The following is a 17,436-nucleotide window of genomic DNA, read 5'->3' on the forward strand; positions in this document are numbered from 1 at the left end:
CTCACCACAGAAAAATACTCTCACTTTCTATTTATTCCAATAGTTTTTGTTTTTTTTTGCCATATTTATGAATGGTGAAAGTTGGAGTTCACCATCTGATAAATACACATCTCAAAATTCCACAAAAACATAAGAGAACATGGGTGATTTTTTTTTCTGTGGTGAGCTCTAATCTGACATTTTGATAAATCCACCATGTCTGCTAAAAAACATTTAATTGTTAAATAGACCCAAAAGGATTGTTTTGACACCATTATGGGTTCATGCAGATTAGCTACCATTAAGTACAAGGTACTATTTTATTATTACAGGGAAAAGGGGGAAATTAGTCGCTTAAAACTGACTTAAAGGGAGAGCTTTCTGGGTAACAGGTTTTTGGATAAGGAACCCATACCTGTACTGGCTTGATTCCCATCATTCTCAATGGGAATAGCAGCATGTATGATCTAAGATATCTGTGCCACAAGTTTTATACATGGTGCCATGGAAGCTGCATTAATGTATCTTGAATGTCTGTTATATTAGTGTGAAAGAAGCAAGGGTATTGCAAGCTAGCCAGTGCCCCAGGTTTCTTGAGAAACTATAAAACTGACATGGGATCTGTTATCCCGAAAGCTATTATCCAGAAAACCATCTCCCATAGACTCCATTTCAATCAATAATTAAAATTTTAAAACCTATTTTCTTTTTCTCTGTAATAATTAAACAGTGCATTTTACTTGATCCCAGCTAAAATATAATTAATCATTATTGGACTGGAGGTAAAAAATTATATATATTTTTTTTAATGTTTACATTTATTTTTAAATATTTGTTAGCCAACTTCTTTTATGGAAAGATCCCTTATTCTCAAAACCCCAGGTCCTGAGCATTCTCGAAAACAAATCCCATACCTGTATATATTAAGACTGGCAAGTTAGGGGACAGGATTATTTTTGTACAATGTAATAACAAAAGCAATGACCTGGGCCATGTGCCGCAATAACATTCTATGCATAAAGCATATATAAATAAAAAAAAAGAAAAGTCTGTTTCCACCTGGTAGAACAGAATAGATTCTCTGTCTCCAGAGACATGTCGTGTGATGGGCATTACTACTGGTGCCCTGCAAATGAGATGAATGCCTGCTTTCAATCCCATTTGTTTAACACTGATTATTTACTCTGGAAACTGCAAATATGCATGTCAGAAATAATGTTTCTAGAAACTTAAATTTATGCTACTTGCTAGCAATTAGCCATGAAATATTTTGCGCTGCTTAAAGCTTACAGTTATAATAGCATATATTATAGTTTACATTAAACAAGCCCTATTCAGAAAAAGATGACATTTTTATTAGCAAAATTAAAACTGTCACCCAAGATCAATAACAGTGGCTTTAAAAGGGAACAAAATCCTTAATGGAGAACTAACCCCTTAAAATAAATATGTTTAAAAATGCCATATTTTACATACTGAACTGATCATACCAATCTAAAATGTTAACATCTCAATAGCAGCAATTATACAGGACTTAAAACTTGTCACAGGGAATCACCATCTTGGAAAGTGTCTACAACACTCACATGCTCAGTAGGCTCTGAGCAGCTATTAAGAAGCTAAGCTTAGGGGTCATCATAAATTTACAAGCAGCAGTTTTCTGTAATATAGACTGATTATTAAATTCTGATTTTAGTTCCACTGGTTGTGGGCAGGGGTAAATGATGGTACAATCTTTTATTTTGTTTGGCGTGATACTACTCTTATGCTCAGAACAGCTTTTGAGAAGCTAAGCTTAGGGCTAGTTGGAAATCAATAAGTACAAAATGAGGTTTACATGTCATAGAAGATGAAGCTACTGGATTGATTAATTAATTCCGAGCCAACATGTAATATACATCTGAATTAATTACTAATATACCCCTATATTGTGAGTTTTATAGTCCACATATTCTGTATATTGTGAGCTCAGGTCACTGATAGCAGCCCAGAACATGTGCTGTGAATCGGCAGAAAAGAAGATGGGGATTACTAGAGGCATATTAGGAGGCACAGATCTTCACTGCTGTTGGCTGTTGTTGCCTTGGGCTGGTAACCAATTTTACAACATAATGTGCAGAATTGTTACCTTACTTCTTTTTTAAACTTTAGTTCTCATTTAATGTTTCATATACCAACAAACCATATTTAAATGCTAGATTAATAAGTGCCATATAATCATTCTCCAAGCACTTGCATCCAGATCTTTGCTCTACTCTGCACCTTGCGGCAGATTGAAAACCTGGTTTGAGGTGCAAAGGACATTGCTGCTGGGTGCAATGCAACCCTGGCCTTATCCACAATGCTTATAGTTAGTGGGCAGGAGAAGTGACACCCTTGTGCCTCTCTACACCTGCCCCTCATGAATAAAGTTTTGCCAAACACAGGCAGCTCTTTATTCATTAAGGCGGGTGCAAGGGCATATTATGCATTTTGGCGCTCAACCATGGAGTAGGGTGCAGAGTGCAAAAAATAAGATGGCTTGCACCTGTTTTTTGCAAGTTGCATCCTGTTCCATGCATAATAAATCACATTGTAAAAGTTCAATTATTACCATAAGTAGACTGGCAGGCATTTAGAAATTCTAATTATTATGCATTGGCATTTTATTTTAGATGGCCTTCTTTCAATTTTTTTTTCAAAGGCAGGTTGTTGGATTATAGAATTTCATTTTTCATAATGCTTTTGGCGGCTGAACTGTAATACAGAATAAAGCAATATTTCTCTACACCACACTGACAAGATTACTATTGCACTGGGAATAAAAGGGAAACCAACATATTTATTTCCTCAGTGATATGTTGATGACTTACTTTTTCCTGTCTTTTTAGAATGCATTGATCTCGCTGAAAGAGCTCTGTGGTCTGCCGACCAGTGCCAGTCTGAAACAGTGCATTCTGTCCTTGGCCACACGTCTCATAAATAGTGACAACACACCATTCGTTTTCCTCAACATAAAGGACAACTACCCTTATCTGGAGCCACTAGGAGCCATCCCAGATGTTCAGAAAAAACTTCTCACTGCCTATGAATTGGTAAGTTGTTCTTTTGTAACTCTGCTAAAAATACTGGAAACAATATTTTCATCTGTATATGTGTGCTTAGTTTTTTGTGCATGCGTATATTTGTGATGTGATATAAAAGCTGTCTTTTTATCTTTTGGAAATGATTATTCCTGTGGGAACCTGGAAACTGCACTGATGAAATGTGATTTTCAAGTGAGGGATGTGATGGTTCCTCCCATCTCTATTCAATTACAGTTTTGAAAGCACCTGGCATTGACTTTCTCCCACTATGAACTCATTGCCAGCTTTTCTTGCTTCTAGTAGAACAATGCACTGTACTATTACTGTAGCTATTAATGTGACCAGGCCAACCTGGGATAAGAAATATCTCACTACACACTTAATGAATGTTTCAGACTTTCTAAGCTCCTGCTTCCTTGAATTCACCTTGGCTTACTCCAATTCCTGCTTGAGCTGGAGCGGCCCTCAGTAGAGCAGTGCAGAAGGCTTGCTCCTATTATGGCAAGCTGGCAGGTGTTCAACTGAGGGTCAACAGGTGTGGGTCCAATAGGTACTCGCCTTTGGCACCAGAACCTCTTGGCTTTGCTTTGGGTGTGCCCTAGAGTTAGGCAGTTAGTTAGGCCCCGGTGATGCAGTTACTTCATAACTTATCTTGGGTTTGGTGTGGGATCCATATAATGTTTCTTGAAAACAAAGGCATTGCCTTTTTCTTCTTGTAAAGCAGTGTTCCAGCAATCCTTGGAAGTCCAAGCTTGTTAGGTCATCATAAAGTTAATCCTTGGAGATCCAACCTTGTGAATTATATACAGTTGTGTAAGGCCCTGGATGTTTGATTTATCTCAATCTCTAACATGGTGGCCACATTGTACTATTTGTACCATATAAGGAAAATCTAAAATATACATGGGTTAATCAGTAAAGGTATGGGATCCCTTATCCAGAAACCCAGAAAGCTCTGAATTATGTAAAGGCCATCTCCCATTTTAATCCTTGTACTTGATGCAAACTAAGATATAATTAATCCTAATTGGAGGCAAAACAATCCAATTGGGTTTAAAAAATGTTTAAATGATTTTTAGTAGGCATTAGGTATGGAGATTTAAATTACAGAAAGATCCCTCATCCGGAAAAACCCCAGGTACTGAGCATTTTGGATAACAGGTCCCATACCTATATAACCCAGGGAGACCTGGAGAACTGTGCATTGTACTGTGGAAGTACCAGGGACAATATGATATAAAATTAGCAGTTGGCAATAAAATGCACAATCTTTGGCAATCTTTACAGTGTATTGCAGTGGTACAGTGTGCTTGGGGGCGACTACCACCTAAACAAAAAGCAGTCTCAATGAATGTATCTGGTAAATACAACCATACCCATTTCCCAGTTGAAATGAATGCTGTGCTGCTCGCATTTTGCAAGAACCACTACAGGTTTAGGTTCTATTATTCGGAAGGCTCAGATTTTCTGGATGAGGGAATGGTCCATAATTTGGATCTCCATACCTTAAGTCTGCTTAAAAACATTTAAACATTAAATAAAACCAGTAGGATTGTTTTGCGATTCACATGGATTTGTGCCGCTTAGAAACCAACAAGTACAAGGTACGGTTTTATTATTATAGAGAAAATAGGTAGAATATTTCAAAATTAGAATTATTTGCCTAAAATGAAGTAATAGCCTTCCTGTAATTTGTAACTTTCTGGAACATGGGTTTCTGAATAACAGATTCTATACCTGTAGTAGAGATTTTGTGCTGGTGCGATACTCTGAAGCAAACTGTAGCCTACAGGGGCCATTATGTAGAGTACATGTTTGCTTACTTTTGTTCCCTTTGTTTATGTGCTGTATTTATAAGTGAGAATGTTATTTTTATTAATAGCCGCCGAATAATACTGCAGTTAAAGTGGACCTGTCACCCAGACATAAAATGCTGTATAATAAAAGTCCTTTTCAAATTAAACATGAAATCCAAAGTCTTTTTTTATTAAAGCATTCATAGCTGTGTAAGCTTATTTAAAAATCTGAGCTGTCAATCAAATATTGTCTGCCCCTCCTCTATGCCTTAGGCATAGGGGTGGGGCAAGCAATTACTTTCACTTTCCATTCAGCACTTCCTAGATGTCACTGCTCTCCACACATTCCCCCAGTTCTCTCAACTATTTTATTGTGTAGATAGTGCATGGGAATGGACACCAGGTCCCCCATTCTGGTGCACAAACAAGATTCTGAAATGATGGAAGGCTTGCCTTAATAACAGTGTCCACAAATTGGCTCCTGCCTGCTTGCTATAATTATGAATTCCCAGACTGAAGGAAACACTATTCAAATAATTTATATTGTGTAATTAAAGTTCATTTTGCTTGACTAATGTGATAAAATAGGATTTGGAACAATTTTTTTGGGTGACGGGTCCCCTTTAAAATTGATCCTATTCAGTATTATATGCACAAAAACACACATGTGCAGACACTTTCAAAGCTTTGCTATGTGGTCAGCCAGAATGCTCAGTCTCATTTTTTGATTACTTATTATTAGTACAGGAATTGTTATCCAGAAAGCTTGAGACTTGTGGTTCTCTGGATAAAAGGTCTTTCTGTCACTTGGATGTTTTATTAATACAGAGAGAAAGGAATTCATTTTTAAACACTTCAGTTATTTGATTAAAATGAACTTTATGAAAGATAGCCTTCCCACAATTTGCCATTTTCTGGATAACTGGTTTCTGGATAAGGGATTCCATACCTTTACTAGTTTTAACAGGTATACATTTAAATATTAAGAGAGTTATTAATCCCCATCCATCAGCAGTATCTCAAGTTAGCCAAAATAACTTACATTGCAGTTTGGCTGTTTGACATCTCTGCTGTAATAGTACTTCATGGTTTTGCTGCAGGGGATTCGTTTCTATGCTGCATTTTGTCAGTAAATATGCAACACAGTGTAAAGTAGAAATGATGTTGTCATCACAATGGTACTTGTGTAGGGGAACTGTAGATTCTAGAGAGTTAAAGTGTTAAAAACTAAAGTAATTAGGGGTAGTATATTGTTTATCATACAGCACCAGAAGTGTACGTTGGCTATTATTAGATTCTAACTATGAAACAAGTTTTCCTGGAAATAAATCTTCAGTTTCATACCTCCTCATTTGGTCAAAAATATGCTAGGATCCCCGTCTCATCTCTCTATAAACACACATCACATTCAGGCCAGCAAGCGGGACTTGATGGCAGACCCATAATGAGTATGTTATTCTGACTGTCTAAGTAATACTAACATACAAGGCTACAAATAGGTCACATCCAGGATGTAAGCTGTCCACAGCAGGCTATTCTGTGCTGTCTGCAAGGATCATTTATATGTAGGCCATGACTGGTAATATTTGTCCTGGGTCCTTAGCATTTGGGGCTTAAATATATAGAAATAAGAAAAGCATAAGGTGTTTCTTACATTTTTGACTGCTGAAAGTAGGGTTGAAAAAAACCCGGTGGGCCCCCAGCCCTCGTGAGGAGCTTTCCCAGATCTGCTTGATTGCCGCATGTGGAGCCACTTCCTTCCTGGGCTCCCCCCTGGCTGCAGTGCAAATCAGTGCACATGGGGGGTAAGGGGGGGGGCAGAGGGGGATTTGCCCCGTGCAGGGGGCCAATGCTGCTGAATGCACTAAATCAAAGAAAAAGGGGGTAATTAACAAACTGCAAGTGCAATTGATTTTTCTCAAATTCCCCACAAACAGTTCCATGTAAAAGCTGATTTATTAAAGGCATGTGTCAAAATTTGCTCCTTGTAACCTGTAGTTGCTGTTGAAGCTGTTGTCTTCATCCTACCCCCTTTTCCAAATCAAGTGCTGCTGCACCAATTGAGGCAGAGGAATCCTGGCGCTCCCATCATCTCCGAATCAGGCAGTAGCATCAGGGTTGCTTCGGTGTGCTGTGTCAATAGACATTCATACTTGGGTCCAGAATCAGACGCACACGGCACCAGGGCTGCTCCTGCCATGAGACAAGGTGAGAACCTTTCCGTAGGCGTTAGCGAGCTGCCAGTTACAAGGGGCCGCAAAAAGCCGCCACGTGTAACTTTAAGAGCCGAGTTGCTGGGTTTTAACAGCGCAATTGCGCTCAATGCACTAGTGATGCTGCCCCTTTTTGACCCGCTTAGACGCTGATTTTTAAGCGGGGAGCAGGAGAGAGGGGACGGCAGCAGCCCCATAATCGGCATTGCATGGCACTCAAATGGTGAACCTGTGAAGTTGCATTTTTCTCACTGCACAAATTAACCCTGAAGCCTTTGGATCTTTAAACTTGTGCCATAAATGTACAGTAGGTAGACAAAATGACTTAAGCTGGCCATAGACGCAAAGATCCGATTCGAGGATTCGTATGATTTTCGGACCGTGTGGGGAGAATACCAACATTTTTTTTAAAAAAGATTTCTGTCGGCTGCCGATAATATCTCTGCATGTATTGCCAATCGGACGATTTTTAGTGGGAGACTGTCACTAGCTTTTGTCGGACATAACTTTGTACGGTTGCTGTAGGGGCAGAACATTGGCTGATCTATTCTTTTTCTACTTTATTTCATCTGAATGGTTAGTGGCAGGTCGGGAGATTGAGAAGTCTGATCATTCGAGGATTCGAATGATCGGATCTTTGCGTCTATGGCCAGCTTTAAACCCAACAATATACATAAATAATAGAACACCCTTTGCCTTCAAAAATGCCTTTATTCCTTGGTTCCTAATTAGTTCTGTGATAACTTTGCTTTGTGGTTTATATCAGATATCTTATTACTATAATAGGGTATACGTCTCTTTAATTAATCCAGCAAACTCATGGTTTTGATGCCTCCAAATCCCCACCAGACCACCATAGCTGTTGGCCTTACCCTAAGTTCATAACATGCGGCTCATTGCACTGAGCACCCTGGATTTCCCCGAAAGCTTAGTATTTGTGTAATGTAAACAAACATCTGAGAGAAGTCTTACTGGGATCATCATAACAGATACTTGCAATCTAAATGGAATTTGTTAGAGTCTCTAAATTGGCTTTTCTGTACTATTCTGTGTGTTCTTCACTATATAAGTTGATTGCTCTGTGGTGCTTCAGAACTATGCCTGCGGTAAGATAAGGCGCTGGATAGTGTTTTGCTGAAAAGAGACTTCTCTGTCATTTTCTAGGTAGCTTGGAATATATTACCTAGTAAAAAGTCAAGAGCTTTAGAATGAATGAGTAGAGGATAATGAATACAGCAACAACAATATGCATTGGAGCTCTAGGTTTCCATATTATATTAAATCCTACTGGTAACATCAATATAATTTTACTAGATATGTGTCGTATATATAGTGTGTAGAGTTGATTTTGTTTAATGGACATATTATGTTGTGCCGGCACAGAGGAAGCACCATGGAAAGATACACAAGGAGCTGGAACCAGGAGTCAAACTTCACATCATAATTACAGATAGCTGTCAAACCATGGGTTTAATCCCAGAACACCACTCCCTACTGAATAATACGGGACAGTTTTCTTAAGTCTTGAGCCAATGCAGCACAGAATCAGCTGCAATATTTCTAATATTCTACAATACTGAAAATATTACTTTACTGAAGTGTCAGCCGTAACAGCTATTCTCAACACAACTGATATTGTGTACCAAAAACATTAAGTTCAGGCTGCAGGACAGTATTGTTCTAATATGGTGTTCTAAACCTCTATCTCCTGACATTTGTTATAAGGAATTGCATTTTTATGTTTCTTAATGATATTCTGTGTCAGTCTTGTAGCAGAACACAGAATGTGATAATGCAATGGGATTTTTTATTGGCAAGTTTACAGATGTTGATTTTCTTATGTTGCCATTGCAAAACTGATTCCAAAGAATAGCACATTTCACAACGTTCAAAATCGAAGTCACTGTGTGGCCTGGACAATTCTCTGTAAAGTTATGAAAGCCCTGCTAATTCTTTGTTGCAAACACACAAACAGGGGTCATCACAGCAACATAATGTTGCCATGATAAAACTCAGGCTACAATTTATATCATTTTGTCTTTTAGCTTATACTTAGGAACATGCTCCTACAAGCTACAGACTTTATTTGTTTTCAGGTATAAGGGGTGGCTTTTGGTTAGTGTGGCCACTAATATACAGATTACTGAGAAAACAACAATGTTAATTGTGACGAGATTCCTGGTCACCACAGCAATCTAAATGATTGCTTGAAGTCCAATACAAGATATGAAAAGTGCAAATTCTTGCACTTCATGATGACTACTAAAGCAAAATGACTTTTTATTCCTCTCTTCACATTGCTGATTTTTGATATATGTTATAGAGGTCTGATACTAATGCCCATTTATCTTGCCCTGTGCCAGAAAAAAAACAAGAGTCGGTTTACTAAAGTGCAAGCACTTCTATCATTGTGGACTTTCTGGAGTCCATATATATATTATTGCCTGTTATCTCATGCTATGTAAGTTATCTCACAAGGTTTACTAAATATTATCGCCAGAATTGTCACCAATATAGATACAATTGCCACCAATTTTTACTGCCACTGAGAGTGTGCCATTATGTGAGACTAATCCAGAAACTGCATAGCGGGAAAGATGTAAAGTAATTTTTTTATCATGAGCATAAGCGTCAAAAAGTTGTGATTGCACTGGAGAAAAATTATATTTAGAAAAAGGTATTGTTAGTGAATTAAATAAAAACAATTAATTAGGCACTAGTTTCTTCAGCTTCAGCATAGACATCCCATTTGCATGACATCATGATGATGTTTTTGTTCAAAACTGGTGCAAATTAGTAGCACTTAACGACTTTAGCATCTGCATACAAAGGATGGAGTGGAATTAACACCTGACCAACACTTGGTGGAGAAATTGTGCTTATGTGATAAGATGCCTGTCTCTTTCTGGCTTGGCCAGAGTGTGACCACATATACAGTATGATGTGCCAGTGGAAGTGATTGGCTCTTGTGCATCAGAGGTGCACTTCAGATATACTTTCCCTGCTGCAGCAATTCCTTCCAGTCCCGTCAAAAACTTCATTAGTATCCATAATCCCTGCTTGTTGATTGTAGCAGACATTAATGTTTCAGAGAGGTGTTCAAGTCCAGTGCTGGTACTGAACTCTAACAATGCTCAATTTCTGAAAAAAATTATATTTGTATCTTCTTTGATAATTGTGCTTGTTAAACATTGCAGGATATCTGTTAAAATTTTGTAAAACCTGCCCCATAGTATTGTACTCTATTCAGTTAATCCTAAGCAACTCTGATTTGCCTTCCTGTAACATTTCTGCTGCAGGCTTTGATGAATGCATCCATCACTGTTTTTTCCACTAACATTCAGTCTTATGGTGCCTTCAAAGCATCTCTTCAGCAACAGAGTCATTTTGCTAAGCTTGTATTAGAACATGTTCCCACCAAAAATGTTTCCTGTAATTTTCTGCGGAAATCTGTTCTGTTTTTGTTTCGTCTCCGTTATCTAAACATTTAACATTATCACTGGTATCCGTTATTAGCCAGTTTCCTCTGTTTAGTTAATACCATTAGGGAAATTTTATAGTTTCAGATATGTGAGGGACTGTTCCTGTTCAGTGAAGCTTACCCAGTGCCAGGTATAATATCCCCTTCTTGTACATTCCCTAGAGCGGTATAATGACCCTGAGTCAGTTGCAACTGTCAATTGAAAGTGTCACCAATGCTATTTGTCGGGATATTGTTATTATTAAAACTAAGGAGACTGGGTTTTTTGATATGTGCAAAGATTTGTGGGAAGGGGTAATTGGTTTTTTTCAAATGTTTGATTTGTAAGTAATGTAATAGTTTTCTTTGTTTTATTCTGATTTGTTTTTGTAATTATGATTATTTTAAATAGAATTCCCTAGAGTGGTATAATGGTTGTGGCCCAAGCTTTTTTCTGAAATGTTGCTATTGAATTAAATAATGTAGACCATTCACAAGTATCATTCCTGTTAAATTTGATGAGATTTCTCCTTGCACCTTGGGTGATAGATAAACACAGGTTCCACCAACACAAGACAAATCCTATGCTGTATGCACAATATTAAACAAATTCCATGCTTCTGAACAATTTACTGGGTCTTTAGCATGACCCTGGATCCAAGTGCTAGACCAATTAAGGGACGCAAAATTGTGCTAATTTAAGAAGCATTTGCATCTAGGGTCTTGCTGTGCTCTTACCTAGTGAGCGATTAAAAATGTGGTGTCAAGCACAACATGCTGCCCCAACCCCTTATAAATACAGCTTTGCTGACTGCATATAGCACTGTATTAATTCAGAAAGTGCAGGTCCTTGCACTCCAGCCTTTGTGTGTGGGCAACCACCCACAGGGCAGGGTCGGACTGGGCCCCAGCATCCCATGCTTATCTGCAGGGTGAGGTCTGCTGCATTCAACCTGGGGGAGTTTTGCATCCCGATGTCCCTTTTTATGCTAGAATGTTACACTCAACTACATATTTACACACAATCATTAAAGAGGCTTTATAGATAAATGTTATTTATTTGCAACACCCATTTTCTTCACTACCCCAAACTTTATTTGGTGTATATTCATTTATTATACCTTTGTAAAAGTACATTTTACTTTGTTAAGGGGTGACACTTTGTAAGCAACATGGGGACCCAATTTTTCCCATGAGTTTCAAGGTACACTAACTATTGTAATATGAACATATTAAGAAATTTAATTGTGTTGCTCATTATTCCTTACATTGTAAAAAACAACAACATTGTTTTGTAATATTTTTGTTAATAAACCACAGAACATTCTAAATTTTCTGTATTTCACTCTGGCTTTTACAGATGATACAAGAATGTAGAACCCTTACTGAGTCAGCAGACACGATTCAGGACAAGATCTTGCAATGCCAAAAAACAGGTGAATTATCAGTGTTCTTTAAATATTCATTGAAAACTATATGAGATGTGGTCTTTTGTGACATTTATATGTAATTGTTGTAAACTACCAGCGATGGGACCCCTGAGTGACACTTTACAATTATCAAAATATGTATAAAAACGTATTCATCCAAGTACATAAATCCAGCCTATTTGTAGACATTATCAGTATTGATTTAATCACCAAACACACTATACCTGTTTACCAACTGCCAGGCTGTGTACTGTGACATTGCGCTGAGTAAGAGTTTTTTTTATAACAGATTATGCATCCTTGAGTTTATAATAATTCAGTAAGTATTTTTTGCAACCATTGAAGGGCACCAGAGTGCATTTTTATGTATTTTATTTTACATGTTTTAATTTATACTTTATATTACTAATGGTACTCATGACTTTACAACACAGCATCCATCTTATTGGTCAAAAGTGCTTTCTTTAAAAGATGCATGGTCAGCCTATAGTCCGCCTGTCGTCTCATGCCTTCATTTGGCTCGTAGGACTGTGCTATATCTCTTAAAATCTGAGATGTCTACTTGCTCATGAACTAGAACTTCCTCCAACCCATGTTAGCATTAAACTATTAAGGATGCTCAGAAATGTTGAGGGGTGCTGTTTGTTTATACTAATAAACACATGATAACCTAATAATGTTATGTTGTTACATAAATTACATGGTATAAATAAGCATAGTGTTTCTTATTCTGTAGCAAACATAAGGATGTTTGATATCACTAAGCAGATCCATGGCCATATAAATGAACTATCCTATAGTACAGGGGTACAGTATTACTTCATTGAATAAGAGTTATAGTTTTATACAATTGCAATTTTAGTTCTACAACCCACAGCCCCTGCAAATTAAACTTTCTTTTTGCAGGGATGGAATTTCATGAAGAATTGCACAGTCTAGGGACTAAAGAGGGAATCAAAGGAAGAAAACTCAATAAAGCCATTGAAAGCTTTGCCTGGAATATCACTGTGTTAAAGGTAAGAGGATATGTCCTGGCAAGTGTATTTTGCCTTGAGGACTTTACTTGTGAAAAGTTACATGGGTCAATATTTTTCTTAGGACTAGAACCTCTTTTAATGGAAACAGGTATGTTCCAGGTAAATAAACAGAGTCAGTTTTGTCTGTTGTTCTAAGATATCATAGCCTATGGTTCTGTTCTATTGCAGTCTATAAAAGCTTTATCCCTTGCAAAACTGGTGAGAAGTTATACCACCAGTAAGAAAAATGGCAGTAATGGAAAGCACCTACTCATGCTGGGTATGGCCATGTGCTGCAAACGCTCCTCCCTTCTGCATTCAGCACTACTGAGCGGAACTGAGAAAAAGGTGTAAACTCTTTGCACACCATTTTGGGAATGCAAATAGTTACACTTCAGGGTGCTTAGTGCAGTTGGGTCTGGGTGTTAATTTAAAAAACAAGGCATACTCCATTTTTGTAAATTAGGCCCTTGTTCTCGTTGTGTATGGCAGTGCACCTACAAATCCATATAAGACTATAAAAGGGCAAAAAGAGTTGAATAAAACAGATGCAGCCTTGCTTGCAAAGAAATAGATATATTTTTTGAGGATGAATGTTATTTTTGGATTGCCCTTTCAATGTAATTTTTCTTTCCCTCTCTTCCCACGGCCTCACTGGAGAAAAGATTGTGCTAGATTTTATGCAACGTATAATGTTGCCAGCTCAACAGACAGTGTACAGCAGTAACCTTTTGTAGATGGAGATCAATACATGCATTTATTCTTGACATATAAATGCTATAATTTATTGATGCCTAGCAGATTCATTGTGCTGCAAGGGAGATGTTTATTTTCTGTGTGGCAATTAAAAAGCAGTACGAGAACTTTTGTCGATGCAAAGGATTTAACCACATTATATTACAACATTTTTGTGTGCTTTTTCTAGTGACAGAAAGGTTCTGTAGTGGGTGGAACACAGAATAATCATACTTCAGTTTAATAGAAAAACTGAGGTTTATCTCACTGCCACTCCTGTCTAGACATTCTGCTTAATACCAATAGAGTGCGGGATATTCTTCTGCCTTTCATATCTTTTTATACAAAAGGGGGTTGTGGGAGCACTCCTAAGGCTAAGTAAAAATGTATTAAAGTATAATGGAAGTGCTACTGACTTGGCCAAATTAATCAGTGCACACTCCCTGGGCCCCTGTCTAAGTAATTCAGTATAAATGCAAGTGAAAGTGTTCACAAAGACAGGGGTTTTTAGTTACAAAGTTATGATCATAAAGTTGATAAGCCACCACACCACGTCAAGGCAAACCCACGGTGGTCCCTAACTTGTTTACCTCTTGTCATAGTATAAAAGGTATTGTACCTCTCTGCATAGTAGCATTAATTGAAATAAATGTCTGCTGAAAAGGGTTTCAGTCTGAGGGCTAGATCCTCCTCTGCCTCTAGCTTGCGGCTTTTAAGAGAGAGAGATTGCCCAAACCAACACCCATTTTTTTTTAAAAAAAATAATATAAAAAAAGTGAAGACATAGTAAAATTGTATGTGTAGGTGCATACTTGGAAAGTGTGTATATATGTGTGGGTATGGGTGTGAGTATAGGGAAGAATTTAGGTGTGAGCTAAAGTAAGTAAAAAAAAAAAAAAAGACGAACTAAATTAGGTGTAGTAATAGGTGTAGTAAGTGTAAATAGGTGCAAAAGTGTTACTAAATGCAGTTGAAAATATTGGGGCACCATTAGTTAAACGGGGTAGGTATGGGGGGTGCTACAAACCACATGAAGCTCAGCCACAGCTTAACTTCAGTAAAGTTTAAGTGCTATCTACCATGCCTTTGTCTATACAATTCCACATTACAAAGGGCACAGTTTTAGATTACATTACATTACATGTAGATTTACATTACATGTAGCAATGGCTTTGTTCACAGTGTAACACGGGAGTTACCCAGAGCCAGTCTAAGAGGCCCAGTAACTTTAATATAGAAATATAAGTCGGCATAGAAGCATGACTAATTCACAACCCCTCCACATAAACCTTTTGTTTAGATAATCTGGATAATGATTGGTGTTTACTAAGCCCCATGATTAATGATGGCAGGAATGTATGTGGCATGCTGCTTCCCTCTAATAACAATGGTGGTCACCATTATGCCTTATTTCATAATGGCAGGGGTTGCCTCAAACAAATATGAACAAAAAGAATAGAGGATGTAGGGGGTGCAGTAGGCTATTATAGGAAGTTGTATAACACAAACGACTCTCAGTACTACTGGTCTTGGAGTGTGTAACTCCATATATAACAAACTGGAGTAGTGATTAAAGCAGGTTACCAAAACAAGAGGGCTGGGATGAGCTCAATGGCAGTAGTGGCTTGCAGCATTACTGGACTTCATGGGGCTAGGTTTCCATTGCAATGTCACTGCATTTAATATTTTTGTGTGGCACTGGGCAAAACACTATATTTCTCTATTTTTAAGACACCAAACAGATCTTAAGCTCAGTATGCTAAAGTGATCTTTAGCCATATCACACTGGTACAGGAAGAGTTCTCAACCATGCTATTATTTTGCTTTTTTAATGATGGCCAAGGTCTAAATCATAACATCAGTTTTTATTGATACGGATTGTTTTTCAGTGCTGGGACTAGTCTTGGGTGATTTCAGGACCCATTGTTTAAATGGTAGGTAGGGAAAATTTGCCTCTTTTTTCTAAGGACAGCAACAAACACATATATATCACCATGGAAGCATAAAAATTCACTAATGGATGTTGAGGATTAAACAATTGTTATAATCCACCAAATAATAATGGCTAAGAGGCATAAAGACAATTTTGCATAAAATCCTCTGGAAGCAACCTCAAAAGGCTATAAAACTGAGTTAAGAGCAAAACTCTTGCATAAACATGGCACTAGCTATTGTTTCCAAAAAAAGAATTAATGAAATATAGACACATAAAATTCATTTTCATGAAGCAGGTCTCAGGTCTTAGAAATCTAGTTAGAGTGCTAAATCAGCAGGGAAACAAGGTTTTTATGGCATTACTTAATGGGTCATTGTGCTCAAAGTAACAGTTCTTGAAGCATATCTATTGAACAGTTCTTGAAGCATGGAGTAGTTTAGACAAAGCAGACCTGGTTACGTGTGCCAATATATGTTTGGTTCATTATCATTAGCTTATTATTGCCCAGATGCTAATTACCACGTCCTATCAACCACACTTTAATATAGCATTGAATTGAAGGTAGATATTTTGGACTTCCATTTCAGGAGGGAGTGAATGGTGCTGGGGAGACTGGGACTTAGGCCCCAGTAAAGGAGAGGCCCCAAGGGCATTGAGACCCTGAAGTCGGGGAATATTGTCCCATTGAATGGGGCATTGATAGGTAGATTGCTTTAATAGCACTTTCTAGGAAAGTGAGGCAGATAGAGCTACTGAGCAAGAGCAGCCCTCCTAGCCCTCCAACTAGGAGGGATAGCAAGGGGTTAGCTTTCCCCTCAGGCAAGACAGACCTATAGTTTAGAGATCACAGCCTAATAGGGATTTAGGTTATGTGTATTACTCGATGCAACCTGTGGGGTCAAGGTCATTGTCCAGATTCTGAGGCTGCATCTCAAAACCTATAAGCTGTCTTCACGGGTATGTCACATTGTGCTGACTCCGAATTGCTGTACTGTGTCTGATACATGTTTAATACTGTCTCAAATAATGTAACCGTGCATATGTTAAATAAACGTTTTTTGTATTGTTGCAAGAACTTCTTGTATAGCACAACACCCCCACCTTCCTCTTTCACATACCAAAGGCCCATTCTGGGTAAGAGAGTACAATGAAATCTCATGTTCTACTGGTACTAGTCTGAGAAGACAATTATTGAGCAGAAAAAGAGGTTACACTTTCTTTTAGCAACTAACAGCTACTTGTGTTGAGAGCCAGTTCTCCCAACCAGCTCCCTCTGATGAAGTGAACAAGTGCATGTTTTGATGCTGGTGAACCTTGAAACTATTGAAAGCCTTGATGCAGCAGAAGCAATTTTCCTAACCTGCTAGCACTAAGAGAATAGAGTGCTATCACGGTTATTGACAGTGTGCAATTGCTTTCTCTCAAACCTTGCCAAAAACTTTGTTAAAAAGCTAAACCTAAATCTATTGGACAAAAACAATTTTTAATCATCCAAAAGCAAGTTTATTTCTCCTTGTGCATTAAATGAATCTGTAGAGTTTCCATTTGTATTTCAATCTGTCTTATTCCCTTAGGCCCTAAAATGTAAGAGGCCCCCATTGAACAAATGTCCCTGGTGTTCATAATGTTCAGCAAATATTGCTAATGTGCTTAGGTTAATTGACAATTTTTATACGTCTACATGGCTGTGTAGTTTTCTTTCAAATCCCCTTTTATGTAATTGAAAATACCCTATAGTGTGATGCTCTTCACCTCAAGCTGAATTCAGTATTAAAGATACATCAGGTACATCAAGTACAGAGACTG

At 37.8% G+C, this 17,436-nt stretch overlaps 1 protein-coding gene across 1 annotated transcript in view; it reads left to right on the top strand.

The window, feature by feature from the left end:
- LOC108703054 (inactive phospholipase C-like protein 1) overlaps positions 1–17,436 on the top strand; it is a 109,050-nt gene that overhangs the window by 77,116 nt on the left and 14,498 nt on the right. Inside the window, exons 3-5 of the mRNA XM_018238992.2 lie at positions 2,850–3,053; positions 11,874–11,949; positions 12,850–12,959. Coding sequence (XP_018094481.1) covers positions 2,850–3,053; positions 11,874–11,949; positions 12,850–12,959 — 390 coding nt within the window. The remainder of the gene's footprint in view (positions 1–2,849; positions 3,054–11,873; positions 11,950–12,849; positions 12,960–17,436) is intronic.

Source organism: Xenopus laevis, chromosome 9_10S, assembly GCF_017654675.1.
Source record: "Xenopus laevis strain J_2021 chromosome 9_10S, Xenopus_laevis_v10.1, whole genome shotgun sequence".
Classification (NCBI taxonomy): Eukaryota; Metazoa; Chordata; class Amphibia; order Anura; family Pipidae; genus Xenopus; species Xenopus laevis.